The sequence below is a fragment of the Ictalurus punctatus genome, chromosome 13 (assembly GCF_001660625.3).
Source record: "Ictalurus punctatus breed USDA103 chromosome 13, Coco_2.0, whole genome shotgun sequence".
NCBI classification, from domain to species: Eukaryota; Metazoa; Chordata; class Actinopteri; order Siluriformes; family Ictaluridae; genus Ictalurus; species Ictalurus punctatus.
The window spans coordinates 28,350,276-28,365,999 of record NC_030428.2 but is presented as its reverse complement, the minus strand read 5'-3'; the positions used below and the strand labels follow the sequence as shown (position 1 = coordinate 28,365,999).

General features: G+C 39.4%; 1 protein-coding gene across 1 annotated transcript; it reads left to right on the top strand.

Annotated features, from left to right (window-relative positions):
• Nucleotides 1-9,699: 9,699 nt before the first annotated feature.
• On the top strand, nt 9,700-11,879 carry LOC108273608 (uncharacterized). Its single transcript, XM_053684837.1, has 4 exons — nt 9,700-9,726; nt 10,457-10,573; nt 10,783-10,992; nt 11,718-11,879. Exons 1-4 carry the CDS (start codon nt 9,700-9,702, stop codon nt 11,877-11,879), a joined length of 516 nt encoding a protein of 171 aa, XP_053540812.1.
• Nucleotides 11,880-15,724: the final 3,845 nt, after the last annotated feature.

Sequence of the window (15,724 nt, the reverse complement as noted above, 5' to 3'; positions counted from 1 at the left end):
TTTATTTTAGTGGGACTAATTTTGACACCAGTATCAATCCCCAGGCCCAGCTTCACTTTAACTGGACCAGCTGCAGCTGATACACTTCCAAGCTCAGCTCGAGCCATGGCTCCTGCTTCCAGAAGTTTAGCCTCAGCCTTGGCAGAAGCATTTGGACCTTTAGCTCCAGCTGAAAAGATGCTCCACACTGCTCCAACTCGTCCTACACCGGCCTCGGCTACGGCTCCAGCTTTAGGAACGCGCTCTCCGGGTTTGTTGTTGAAAGCATGAGCGTACGTGTCCGTGTCGGTGTACAAGCCATCAGAATATGTGTGTCCTGGTCTGTCGTAGTTATCGATCACATCCAGGATGCCCTGTGCAGCGTCTTCAACATAGTCTGAAAATGTTGGAATCATTCAAAAATAGAATCCAGTGCATATAACCACCTCAGTTTGCCAAACATGTTTAGATTGATTAAACAATTAACAGCTCTGAATATCTACTCTTGGTTTGAGCCCTGCGTTTCGCCTTTGAAGACTAAATTTGTTGTTAAAAAGGTTATGCCAACATGAAGACCAGAGAGCTGACTATGGGAGAAAAGCAAGCCACTTCAAAGCTGAGAAAACAGCGAAACTCTGTCAGAGGAACTGCACAAACATTTGGCACAGCCAAAACAACAATTTGGCTGTTCCAATACTTTCAGAGGGGATTGTGTGTGTATGTATGTATGTATGTATGTATGTATGTATGTATGTATATGTGTATATATATATATATATATATATATATATATATATATATATATATATATATATATAACAGGTGTGTATCTGGGAAGATTTCAAGCAACAAGCAACTATCATGAAGTTGAAGGAGCTTCCTCAAGTGAAAGCGTGATTTTACTCTAATGTTGTATTTAAATTTGAAGCTGAATCCATTAAAGCAAAAATCCACAAAAAGAGGTTCATGTGAGCTTACCGCGATCATTACTCATCTTGGAAACTGGAGAAAAAAAGATAAAGAAAGAAAGGCAGTGAGCTTATATTGTAAAGTCATGTTATTTTCTCATTCAGCATCACGGGTCATAAAAACGTAAATAGTTAAAAAAAAAAAATCTACGGAAGTCTAAATGGTCTTTTAGCTATGAGAATAAATGTGATTTTGATTTGAATTTGGGAATTAATCATTTTATTTTGCTTTAATGAGAATATGTTCTGATTCAATTTATAGACACAATTAATTGAATGTAAGTAAAATGCCTCACACCCAACCTGCAAATAAATAACAAGAATAAATAAATATGTAAATCACTACATTTTATTTATTATTCGAGAAAGGTTTTGCTACTCTTGAGGAAGTTTTTAAAACTACCTGAAAGTAATCGTTTTCATCCTTAAAATCATCCAATCGTTGCCAAGATGAAAACTGGATTGGTAACGCAATGATTTTTAAAAAAATATTTTCTTAATGACAGATAATATAATAAATAAATAATAAATAACGCTGGAACGCAGGAATAGTATAACAGAGTATGTATTACAGGAATTACTGTTATACTCACAATTCCGAAGTTATCAAGGCTTCTTAAAAATAAAGTATTAAAAGAAATGAACGATGTTTAAGCCCAACTCTTACCAAAAGCCTAATTCTGTCTGTTTAGCTCACCTCTCTTTATACACACCACGTCTGTTCGTCATCATCTCCATAACTGGAGTTGTTTTTTCACTTTAGATCATTTGCTGAGCTGAAAGTTTGCCAATTTTAGGAAACCAGTTTCACATTCAGTCAGCATCCTAGTTTTTTTGGGTGTTTTTGGCACAGTTGTTAGGGATTATGCTGTGTCATCAGAAGATTCCATGTCCGCTTACCACAGATACCATTAAAGGAAAGTGTGACATGTTTTCTCCAAAACACATCAAGCTGCTGCTATTGCTACATTACAGGGCAGCTGAACATGCTTCGAGGAGATGCTTCTATCCCACTGGGAAGCTGTGGAAGCTCCAACGTGCTGCCCATTTATGTGTTTTAGCCCGGAAACTTCATTAATGACAGAAAAAAGTGGTAGATAATATAACACAATAATGTACGGTGGAGTTTCCTATGTTCTCCCCATGTCCATATGGGTTTCCTCTGGGATCTCCGGCTTCCTCCCACCTCTAAAAAACATACTGGCAGGTAGACTGGTGATGCTAAGTTGCCCTTTATCCTCCCACCTCTAAAAAACATACTGGCAGGTAGACTGGTGATGCTAAGTTGTCTTTATCCAGAATTTCTGGGATAGGCTCGGGATCCACCACAACCTTAAAAATAACAATTATTATTATGACAATACAATACAATAGTCTTACAAATTTCATTTTAATGAATATCATAATGTAGTCAGGTGAGTAATGTGTTGTCCCTAGAGGTTGAAGAACGGACTGAGAGATTATATTTAAGTGAAGACATAGATATGTCAAAATCTTATTCAATTAAAAGTGGAAGTAACAAACCAAACAATTTAGTGAAGTGAAAGTAAAAAAAAAAAAAAAAAAAAAAAGTTGCTATTTTTAAATGCACTCAAGTAACTGATGAAATTAATTTAATATCATGGTTTTTATGTGAAAAGTAACTTTTTCATGTTTAATGAAAACTGTTAGAAGATGATTTATTAAAGATGTTTGAAATCTGTTTTAAAGTTTTATTTATATAGCGCCTTTCCATAGCTCAAGGACAAGTTACAATCAGGAACGAACAACAATTGAACAAACAGACAAACAAACAAAACAAAATATTCCAGAAAGTCAGGCATCAGAAGTAGAGAGGTAGTGTTGGGAAAGAGAAAGGATTTTAAATGGAGGATGTGTTCTGGAGATTTTGGGCGAGCGAGTTCCATAACTTAGGGGCAGCTACTCTGAAGGATCGACCCCCAGCAGTGGAGAGACGCAGTTTAGGGACACAGAGAAGTCCTAGGTTTGAGGAGTGAAGGGAGAATGTTGGTGTGTAAATGTGCAGTAAGTCACAAAGGTATTGGGGTTGGAGACCATTTAAGGCTTTGAAGGTGAGGAGCAGAAGTTTGAATGCGACAGGAGACAGATCACCAGTGCAAATCAGCCCAAGTGGGAGTAATATGTTCAAAGCGCTGTGTACGGGTAATAACATGGTGCTGTAAAGTTTTTAATGTACTTTAATTTGGACATCAGCATAGATGGGAGGCCAAAAAACGTTATGAACGTGTGGACCAGTGACTGCTTCATGCTAAGAATGGGATGCAGTCTGGCAGTTTGCCTGAGGTGAAAAAAGGCACTTCTGCTGAGAGATTTGATCAGAGGGTTTTTTGAGGAAGCCGTCAATATCCAGGCTTATTTCAATATTTCGTCTGCGAGCTTGTGAGACAAACGCCATTATTTCAGTTTTTTCGAGCACTGAATTTGAGAAAGTTATTGTTCAGCCACTGTTTTATTTCGTGAACACAGGCTGTTAGTGCACTGGTTGAGATGGATATGTCAGACCGGGCGGTTGCATAGATTTGTGTGTCGTCAGCATAGCAGTGGTACTGCAGATTGTGAAGACGAATGATGTAACCGAGGGAAAGAATATAAATAATGAAAAGGAGAGGGCCAAGAACAGAGCCCTGGGGAACGCCTTGGATGAGGGGGCCATTGGAGGATTTGATTTCTTTAATAGAAACAAAATATTTACGATCTGTGAGATATGATAGAGATCAAGCTCGAGAATCGCCAGTGATACCTACGTCTGTGAGACAGGAGAGGAGCGTTTTGTGGCAGATAGTGTCGAACACAGCACTTAGGTCAAGCAGTATTAGAATACTGAGACCCCCCAGAGTCACCAGAGAGGAGGAGGTTACCAGATATATAAATATAGGTGTGATTTTGATATATAAAATAAAGGTGTGATTTTGGTCCGTTCTTCTAAACATATTGTCTTTAAATGTTGTTCAGATGGATTCGAGTCAGGTGATTGACTGGGCCATTCTAACACCTTGATTTTTTTCTCTGAAACCAATTGAGAGTTTCCTTTGCTGTATGCTTTGGATCGTTGTCCTGCTGGAAGCTCCACCCACGTCTCATCTTCATCATCCTGGTGGGTGGCAGCAGATTCTTCTCAAGAATCTCCCGGTAAAGGGCTCCATTCATCGTTCCTGCAATTATATGAAGTCTGCCAGTACCATGTGATGAAAAACAACCCCACACCACGATGCTTCACCTCCACACTTCACTGTTGGTGTAGTGTTTTTAGGGTGATGTGCAGTGACAGTTCTTCTCCAAACATGGTGTGTAGTATCACAGCCCAAAAGTTCAATTTTGCTCTCGTCTGACCAGACTACACTCTCCCAGTATTTCATAGGCTTGTCCAAATGAGTTGTAGCAATCAGTGATCCTGATCCTTTCTGCTCTCCGGACCCGCCTGATCCATCCTGATGCCCTACCTCTGGATGGCGCTCTCATCAACTGGAGGCTACATCCTGGAGATCACTGAGGACGGTACCACTTGAAGTACCATGCAAATGGTTTTGGACCTCAATTCCACATGGACGTTCTCGCTGTGGTTGCTGGGACTACGTTTGCTACAATGGCCTTGGGACTGCGATGACCACATGCAGTTTTACACTCAGGTCTCCTTTAGTGAACAGTCGACTAGTTCAACACACAGACTTCATATAAACACCATAATGAACTTTCTTTTACTCTCACACTCTCCGTTGTTCCCCAGATGAAGACGGGTTCCCTTCTGAGTCCGGTTCCTCTCAAGGTTTCTTCCTCATATCATCTCAGGGAGTTTTTCCTCACCACCGTCTCCACCGTCTCGCCCAATAGGGATAAATTCACACTTAAAATCTCTATCCAGTGTTTATATGTTTCTGTAAAGCTGCTTTGAGACAACGTCCGTTGTTAAAAGTTCTATACAAATAAAATTTTAATTGAATTTAAACGGGCTTCGACATGCCTTTTGAAATGGAGTCTTGCGGGTTGGGCGTGAGCAGTAGAGTGCATTGCCTATTGTTTTCTCTGTGACGATGGCAGTGTGCGTCATTTAGTGTGTTGCCCAATTTTCCTGTATATTTTTAATATTTATGGCTTTTCAGTTCTTCTATAAACAGTGTTGCCATGGTAACCTATCAAAGATAGGTATCCTCTCCAAAGAGTTTTAAAACTCTGTCAGTTATTTCACTTTTTAGCCAGTGACCATCACACTTCATATACTGGATTGGAATTTTATTGGGTATAAGATTAATAACGATGATCTGATAAACAAATAAAATGGTAACTTAGTTCATGTAAAAATTGTAACGGACTATGAAACTTTGAGTCATAGTTCTGTTTGACTCAGACCTGTTTCTGTGTTTGTAAGGAACTAGGGAGTTTCACCAACGGTCTGGAAACAGACACACCAGCTGTTTTGTTTCACTTTTGAGAAGATAAACTTGTTCCTGTAATGTGACGTGTTCAGGACTGTCTGAGTTCCTGTTTAGTGATGAGCACAAGGACACTTTGACTGATTGATTGAACTTTATTATCCACCAAAGTGGAAATTTTCCTTTGGCTTCTCGACTAACACAAAAGTTATACACATGCACCAGACTCAGACAATAATCACAACCATACAACAAATTAAAAACAACCACCGAATAAAAGTTCACACAAAAGTGCTTACCCTTACTTAATTCCATTCAATATTCTAACTGCTGCTGGTGTAAAAGAGTGCTTGTAAACATTTTGAAGAACTTTGGGAACCTTATACCTTCTTCCAGATGGATTAAATTAATTATAAACCCAGAATAAAGTGGGGGTGTGGAATCGGATATAACCCTTGCTCCTCTTCTATGTATTGTCAGCGAGTGCAGTTTATCAATCTGTGTTTGCTGGTGTCTTGTTATTTTTCCCGTTGTCCTCACTCTCAGGTGCCCATCGCAGATAGAAACTGGCATAAAAAATAAATCATGAATAAGAACGTCCCGCTCCTTATATATTACGTGACCCTTGTTACCGTGGAAACAGTGAGGCATACTGAAGAGGGACGCTTGATACTGAAAGTGATTAAGAAAATAAAAGAGTTATAAAATCTTCTGATGTGTCTGTTCAGGACACTGAAACTAACCCTGAGCTGAAAACCGGTAAGAACCAACACATTTCTACTTTTATGTGTCATTAATAATCCAGTTTAAAAGATATGAAAGAGTTTTTATCATTAAACTATATTGGCATGATGCTGTAATTTAATTAAAGTGAACTAATTATGTGCAAGATGCGGTCACGTGTATCAACAAACACATTACAGTGTAATTACAGTGTAACCACTGTGTGTGTGTGTGTGTGTGTGTGTGTGTGTGTGTGTGTGTGTGTGTGTTACCACACTAAAATTGATTATTTATTATGATGATTTTTATACCATTTTTTTTACCAACATTTACGAGTTTGTACTTATTTATGAACATGATAACTTTTTAATGTATGTTTTTACTCCTGTTCCCTCACTTACATTATAGCAGCTATAAACAGTCATTTCTCACCAGCCTCCCCTTTTTTCTCTCTCTCAAAGTTAATAAGACAAAAGCACTGGCACTGGAGACTCCTTCCATAAATGTTACATAAATGTCTCCTTGCTTTAAGAAAACTTCACCATATCAAACCATAGATTGTTATACAATAAAGCACAGCACTTTGAAAATCCAGACTTGGGTGCAAGGCACAACGTGTGTACTTCATGTATTGTGGAAACAGGAAATGAACATGACAAGAAGAAATGTCCTAGCATTCAGGGGAGGGTTCCCTCTGGTGGCGTGGTGGTGTAACGTCCCGGGCGGATGTGCCGTTGGTTTTGTTAGTCCAGTGATATTTGATATTATTCTGCTTTGCAGGAACATTGTAGTCGATATGGGAGGTAGCTACAGCAAAAGACAGTGGGTTCTCCTGGCAGCAGGTTCTAAAGATTGGGAAAACTACAGACATCAGGTGTGAATATTAAATACAGCAGCTTGAGGTTGTGTACAAACAATACAAATATAAATATATGGTACATTATCTTATACATACATATATATATATATATATATATATATATATATATATATATATATATATATATATATATATATATATATATATATATATATATATATTATTTAGAGCTCAGTAAAGTAATTCCCTTCAAATGCAGATCTAAAGTTACAGTTTCTCTTTCAGGCCAACGTGTGCCACGCTTATCAAGTCGCACAACAGAACGGTGTTCCAGATGAACAGATCGTGGTGATGATGTATGATGATATCGCTAATAATAAAGAGTGAGTATTACAGAGTCGGCCTTGTTTTATTGCTCCGCAGTAGAAGTGTGAAATTTCTTAGACTGGACTACACGGGTCATGCCACTCTCGCAGTGCCGTTTAGCCCTTGTAGCTCTTGTCTTCCTGTATTTTACCATTGAAAAAAAATCTCCTGCAGCTTCTGAAATAGTCTGAATCAGTATTCATATTTTTCATATATTTATATATTTTTAATGTGTGCAGAAATCCTGTATGTGGAAACATAATCAACGTCCCAAATGGCCCAAATGTTTACCCTGGGGTTCCAAAGGACTACACTGGAGAGGTAATGTGCTCGGTAACATGCAACTAATAAGTACTCCGATTAGACTTGTGTGTTGTTGTGGTTTTTTTGGTGATTGTAGAATCGTTCTGTTTAAATGGTCCATTATCAGGAGGTATCAGCTCACAACTTTCTGGCTGTGCTGCGTGGAGATTCGGCTGCTGTTAAGAAAACAGGATCAAAAAAAGTCATACAAAGGTAGTTACCTCTATTAGGTCTCTATTAGACATATTCATCAGTTCCACATCTAACTCTGATGACCTTTCACCCCATATTGGGGCAGTGGTGGCTTGGAGGTTAAGGCTCTGAGGAGTTTACGCTTCTTTGCGGTTTCTCGGGAACAAAAGACGACAAGTTGCGTTTTTTTTCTTAATTTCGAGAGAGAGAAAAACAGAGGCTGGTGAGGGAAGGAGTGTTTATAGCTGCTGGAACATACGTGAGAACAGGAACTAACTTGTTCCCAGGATGTTTCATGACATTAAATGTAACGATAAAAGGATAAAAAGTACGAGAAAGGTGTAAAAAGGTGCTGTGCTTTAGTAAATAAATAAATAAATCGCTGTGGTATAAACAAAATAAAAGTCTTACGGACATGCTGTTATGGGAAAATAATCAAGTTTCATTATCATGTAAGATATCTGTAAGCATCGTTATGTTTATTTCATCACGTTTCCTTTTAGTGACAAAAACGATTCTATCTTCATCTACTTATCGGACCATGGAGCTCATGGAATCTTTGGATTTCCTCATTCCACAGTAAGTTCAGTGAATTTTCTCCTCTCTTTAAGGTCGAGTTGAGTTACGCGGTGAGGATTTAATACTGATATTGTTCACATCGATATTCACAACTTCCAGAAATCACGTGAGAGTTACGCGCACAGGGCGGAGTTTAAGTAAAACAAACATGTCTCAACTCGCAAGTCTTCTGACCTTCAGCTTAAGAAAAGCGCATTTTTCTTGCGTGATATCGGCTCAGATGAGGAGTAGTATTAAGTCCAGTGCCACTGTTTGATGGCAGTTTGCTGTAACCACAATATGCCAGAATTTCCAGCTGTGCTGTTTAACACCCAGAAAGGCTCTCAAGCGTGCGCACCATCCCAAGTCCTTCCAACAAAGTCCCAACGTCACAGTGATGTCGTATTTGCAACAAATACTGTACTTCACGTCTTCTCCTTTCTCTACGCACCTTCGTATATGATGGACCCCATTTACATCCGGAACTCTCTTGAGCATCTTCTGACTTCGGTTGGAGCGACAGTTTTTCTGTCCTCCAAAGGGGTGATCCATTTCACTTTTGCTCTTCCGTTGTTTTGGCCTTGTAGTGTATCCATTTAAATGCTGACTGTGTTGTCTACGACTTGCTGATTCGAATTTCTAATGGCTGGTTTAGCCCGTTAGCGTACACTCCAGGGTGTCCAAGATGGATAGACTGTTGTTATATTTCTAGCAGCTCGCACTGGCTCATGCAACCGGACCTACTGGTACTAACAGGGCTGGAGTGGTTTATTCCTCTATTGGCCTTAAACCTCTGACTGGACTCACTCAACCACTTCAGTGCATAAGATAAGCATGGTACATCCCTCTGCACCCCTCATACAACCAGAGCTAATAGACTGGAAGGTGTTTGTCTCCTCCTCCACCGAATGCCTCTGTGAACATCTTCTCTAAGCCAGAAACCGTGGAACACAGTGCACTCAGACTGAAGAAGCATGGATCTACACCCGTACAACCTGTACCTGAATCTCCTGGAGCCGCAGAACTGACACCAGGTGTGTTCCTGCTGTCTCAGTAATGAGGCTTTGTTCTCATTTTGGAAGCTGTGAATACGGAGAACATAAACATCAGAATAACCTGTAAACTTAAGTCGCTGTCTCTGAGGATGGTTCTCTGAATCGAAAAATGCATTGTTCTAAAAGATGGAATGGTTAGTGAACGAAAGAAAATAATAATAAGTAAGTAATAATAATAACATGTGAAGGAACTGGCAGCAACAACATAGTGAGAGAGTAGAGGCTCTAATATCTCCAGATTCTTCAGAGCATCATAACCGTATAACACCGAGGGCATGAAACGTAACAATCGGTTGTTTTTTTTATTACAGCTTTATGCACATGATCTCATTAACACGGTGAATACGATGTCATGGAGCGGCCAGTTTTCAAAGGTATGTATTTTACTGTCAGTTCACATCTTTAAAAGATCTCGTATTAAAACGAATACATATCCTTTCCTATTAAAAACGGATAGACTAGATCACAGATATCACGGCGCTGCTGAGTTCTGGATCGCGATCGGTCAGGAGGCGTCGACGAATTTTCCATAACAGCAGCTCTGACGGTAGCGCAGCTGCAAATCACAGGTTCATATTAATGCGCTCGCTGTGATACGTTATCGTTTCTATAGTAACTGTTAACTGAGGGGTGATTTATCAGGTATCAACTTATACATGTCTTTACTTTGCTCAAAGATTGATGAATGAGTCCTGATGTTTGCAGATGGTGGTTTATTTGGAATCGTGCCATGCTGGATCAATGCTGGACGAGCTGTCAGACAGAAACGGTTAGCACTTTCTCTAATTACTGAGTCTAGACATGTTAAAGTGTCTGTAAAGCCTTAATCGTCTTGTTTCAGTGTATTCGGTTGGGTCGTGCGGTCCTGATGAATATGCTTATGCTTGGTTCTGGGACAAGGAAAGAAATACCTATCTTGCTGATGTCTTCACTGCTTTCTGGCTTCACCACACCGAGACTGTTAGTGTTCAGACTCTTATTTTCTTCTATACCATTATAATGCACTTTGCTTTTTCTAATACTACGTATTTTTGTAAGGATTCGCCATTAGGCGCTCATTACACTCGTTCTTTTTTTCCCGTTCGTCTTCACTTCACTCTGAAGGAAAAACTTTGCTTGACTTCATTTGAAGACCAGTTCTCCTACCTGAAGCAAAATGTCAGCGAGGCTGTGAGAAAAGCTGTGGGGAAGACTCAGACGCCGTGCAACTACGGGTACAAGGTGTGTACAGTATGGAATAAATATAGTATTTTAAAGCGTTCCTCATGTCACGACGGCTTTCAGTGAAGCATTACATACATATGTGTACAATAGCATATGTAGCATGAAGAGCATATAGCACAATAAATCTTTTAAACATTGTATTATTAACCAAAATGTTTACGGTTTCAAGTTTAAGTCTTTATTCTTCTTTCCTCTACGTGATTTAGGGAATGCTGAAGGTAATGTTGAGTGAATTTTTTGGAGATTCCCCTCGCTTCGTCAGCGAGACCTACACGTCCCAGATCCTGAACGTTCAAGTGTCCGATGTGGTGGACACTACACAAGTTCCACTGATAATCCAAGAAAACAGGATTAAAAACGAGCAGGACCCGGAAAAGAGACAGGCCCTGGAAAGACAATATGATGATCTTAAAAGAGTGAGTACGCCACTCCCACGGCACTGCGTTATTTACAGTCCTTATTCCTGAATTAATTCAGCACTCACACTCACTGTTTCCGTATCCTGACTATTATTTCTGAGACTGACACTGGAGACTCCTTCCATAAATTTTTAATGAACATCACTTTACGGAAAACTTCACTATATCGACAATTACACATTTTTTCAGTCCGTTTATGTGGAACGGTACGAGTCCCTGTGAAAGAGCTGTTACTATAGAAACGGTAACGTATTAGAGCGAGTGCGTTAATATAAAGTAGCTGCGCTACTGTCTGAGCTGCTGTTATAGAAAATGATTAATCCACACCTTCTGACCAATCAGAATCCAGAACTGAACAGCGCTGTGGTGTAATGTAATACATGTAAATGTAATAGTTGAGATTCTTTAATTGTGTGTATTAATATGAACAGGAATGCTGTGCATGGTACAACTTTGCAACAAAATCATTAGCACTTAGAGTGTTTATTATTCAGGTGTGCCACATCAGCCAGTACTCCTCTGGGTCATGATCAAACCCCGCCCATCATATGCTAAACCCCGCCCCTACATGCTGCATACGTTATATTGCAATTTCATTCATAAAAATGATGTCATTATGTCAGAAATGTTGCCATATTGTGAGGAATTACGTGTTATCATAGAAGGTACCGTTGTAGATAGATGGATTTGTAGATTTAAATTGTAAATGATTACACTTGTAGAAGAGGAAGACAGTGGATGAAGCGCTGCAGAAGATTGCTGAGCGCACAAACGCTTCACGAGCTCTGACTGAAAAGCGTGAGGTGACTCGGACGTACGAACTCAAACTCGTGGCTGAGCATTTCAGGAAAAATCTCTTCAACTGGGAAGCGGAGCCGGTATGAACATATATATATATATATATATATATATATATACACACAGTGTGTTTGTTTGTTTATTTGTGAGATAATTTCATAGTTTCAGACAAGAAAAACACATTGACGTTAACATTCTACTGCACGGTGTTCCCCTAACACCAGCGATAATGCACGATTAGAGCTGTAGAGCTGCAGAAATGCTGTGTGTTCTGAATATAACAGAAGAACATCTTAACATCTTCAGTAGTTGTTTTGGTTTCTTCATGTAGTAAATAATGTTAGTGAAAGGAACGGTAAGGTCATACTGAGTCTCTCTCTCTCTCTCTCTCTCTCTCTCTCTCTCTCTGTGCAGTTTGTTGTCACTCGTCCACACCTGCAGGTTTTAGTGAATCTGTGCGAGTTTGGGTTGGAGGTTGAGAGGTATTTGATGTGCATACGGTTTTCAGTATTTAATCTGAATTAAACACGCCCAATCATCCTTAATTCCATTGTTTGTTTCCATCAGCATCACTGAAGCCATCACTCACGTGAGCCGGGAAATTACTTTCTGAGGAATTCACACGTGACTTCACAATCATTTTCTTTGATTCATTTATTTATTTATTTTCAGCATCGCGAGGACGTCTTTTAGGTGGTCTTTTTTTAAAATCAATATTGACTATTTCTTTGATGTTTAATGTCTTTAATTATTTTTTGTTTTTACTGGAACCAAAACCACATAATTACACACACTGTCAAAGTCCATAATAAAGATCGTGCAAAAGGGAAACGCGTTTGTTATTTGTTAAAGCGGTATATTTAGATAGCACTGTGTTGCATATTTGTAATAATTGAAATGTTTGGAAGATTTGTAGATACATTATCACATGAATGCATTTCTGAACACAGGTAAAATATACAAGTTGCAAATATTGGAGTTTTATTTAATGTAATTTTTTTACCGACTAGGCAATTTAACAATAACTCCATAACATCACTATGTAAAGCCTTAACCTTAAAGAAAGAAACAGTTCTACATGCTGACGAGACGCAGTTCTGCATTACAAGTCCTTTAATTCATTGAAGCTGATTTTTATGTAAAGCTTGTATATTGTATAAGGTTTATAAAGTAAGCATTTCTTATCCTGAAACATGGAAAGTGTAAAAAAAACTAACAGGAATTTACATAACACACAGGATACTTTATATATATATATATATATATATATATATATATATATATATATACAATTTCACATTCGAAACTGTAAAGTGGACATTTTATAATAAGGATTTGTCCTAAAGTCCTGTGGTCGATAACAGGGCTTTATTATTCCACACAGGTCTGGGTATTTGGGATTAGTTTTCTCTGGATAGTAGTACTGTTGTCTGGGGTTAAATGTCTTTAAAACTCAGAATGAAACATTGGCAGGTAGACGTAATTGCATACGTTGCATACGTAATTGCAGTAGATGACAGTTTGAGTATCATTAATGTATGATCATAATTATACTGTATAATTCTCAACAACGGGTTTTACTTACTATGCAGATTTGTTAGCTGGGTTAGGAATGTCTCTTCATGTGTACTAGTACTGACAGTTAGAGCTCAGTTTGATCATTTCAGTCAATTTAAATTAATCCACTACATTGTACAACAGCAGTGTGTTGCAGTACCACTCCTGACCACCAGAGGTTTCCTGCGTTTCAGTTAGATGCACACCACCACTCCTCCTAGCACTAGTCTGTTACCTATTAGTGAGAAGGTCACATTTAACCAAAACAAGATTTACTGTTTCAATATTATTTATAAAAAGCACAGTTGAAATTTCTGTAATGTTGCATGTGTAAAACGATAACAATGACTACCTCTCCATTTGAACACCCAATGAGCATTATCTACTCAAACAAGGATGAACGTGTTCAGACTAGTCCAGTCAAGAAAAAAGTCTTTCTGTAAAGATATATGTTTGCTTGAGCATATTTCTAGTGCGGTATTTAAGTTAGATTTAACACACCAAATTACATAATAGATCCAAAAGGACACAATATTGCCGATCCAATCGGCTGTGCTGGTTTCAGAAAAAAAAAAGGCACCCCTATGTTACAACCTGTCTCCCACATACGTTTGGTCAACCTCATACAAGTCCAGATACTGCACTCTCAGACTCTCCACAAGCTGGCTTCTGAGTGCCCTCAACTTGACAAACAAAGGGTGTCCCCCACCCCACTACACTTGAGCACCCTGTCAGCGAAGGACGGAGGCTGCCAACAATGCCACAGAGGTATAAATCTCAATGCTGCAATTGGCCGAGCCTTCAGATTCATGGCCAGGCCAATTTCCATCCCCATCAAGTGGCCATTCTTTTACAAAAAAAAAAAAAAAGAAGCTTTCTTCTGGAAACCACCATGGTCAGAACAGTGGTTTCTACTCCATTACTTCAGAAGAAGGTCCAGATTCGATTTTTTCTTAAACCCCTTCCGTTTCATATGCAAGGCTATCAGATGTTAATGATGTTGGGAAGCCACAGATTGGGTCATATCAGTGAGTCATGGTCTCAGGACCATATATGTTTTTTATTACCTTACAAGGAAAGGTATTCCAACTCCAATACCTTAAATGGCTTTGCTCTAGACTCTAGGCTGTTCACAGACTGCATATAAATAACCTTGTCACCTCTGATGGCCAGAGGCATACTGCCTTAATTAGATGATGGTTTGTATAGGTCTCCACCTATAGTATGAATGCTTGGCACTCTGTCACTCCCATGTGATTAAGGACATTATCATGTTTACTAGTCAGTTTAGGTAGGCAGCTCTGGGGTGTTCAAACTCCTGCCAAGAATACTTGACTTGTTAACTCCAGCTGCAACACCCCCCCCCCCCCCCCCCCAAGGGCTGTTAGAACTAAGGAAGTGAGTACAAGCTGCATCTAAACTCCAAATACCACAGACAGAGATGCATCTTCATGCTGAAATTCGTATTCCAAGGTCATATCAACTTGTTAGAATGGAGAGTGGTCTGACTAGGAAGAAGTATTTCAAGGTTAAAGGTCTTGCTCAAGCATTGAACAGTGACAGCATGGTAGTGCTGCAGAAGTGCATGCCGTGTGCTCGCCCTCGCCCTGCACGAAGACCCGGTGGCCTGATCCCAGGGTCCTAGCGAAGGTTATGAGTATCAAATATGTCAATCTGCAGAACACTCCCTACCATGTACAGAACATGCCTTACAGTACTACTCGGTGAAAGGAATCGTGATAATTATAAGACACTTGTGCTCCTCTGTCTTGCAATTTGGCCACTGGGTGAGGAGTCATCACCACAGCCAACAAACACGCTAGAAGCTCTGTCCCACAGTGATGAGCTATTCCATGAGCACACTACTAAAAGGTGTAAATGTGTGAATTGATCCCTATTGAGCAAACTGATGGCGACGGTGGTGAGGCAAGAATATGATGATACGAGGAAGAAACCTCGAGAGGAACCGGACTCAGAAGGGAACCCGTCCTCATCTGGGGAACGACGGAGAGTGTGAGAGTAAAAGAAAGTTCATTATGGTTTAATATGAAGTCTGTGTGTTGAACTAGTCCACTGTTCACTAAAGGAGACCTGAGTGTAGAACTGCATGTGGTCATTGCAGTCCCAAGGCCATCGCTAAGGCAACCGTAGTCCCAGCAACCACAGCGAGAACGTCCATGTGCACACAAATTATTTCATAATTTCATAACCAGATTTTCTTTCTCCTGGCTTCAAATTGCGAGCATGAGTAACTGTCAGAAAACAATATACAATCACAGAATACAACAATAATATACGAAATTAAAATACAAAATAAGTCCGTGCTGGATCAAGTGCTATTCTGCGTGCTGCCGAATAACGAGTGTAGGAGCCA

Excerpts from the sequence above, each read along its gene's own strand:
- LOC108273608 (XM_053684837.1), top strand. The coding sequence starts at position 9,700 with ATGTCATGGAGCGGCCAGTTTTCAAAG. Across the intron at positions 9,727-10,456 it reads GGAGCGGCCAGTTTTCAAAG|GAAAAACTTTGCTTGACTTC; the intron begins GTATGTATTTTA and ends TTCACTCTGAAG. Across the intron at positions 10,574-10,782 it reads CGTGCAACTACGGGTACAAG|GGAATGCTGAAGGTAATGTT; the intron begins GTGTGTACAGTA and ends TACGTGATTTAG.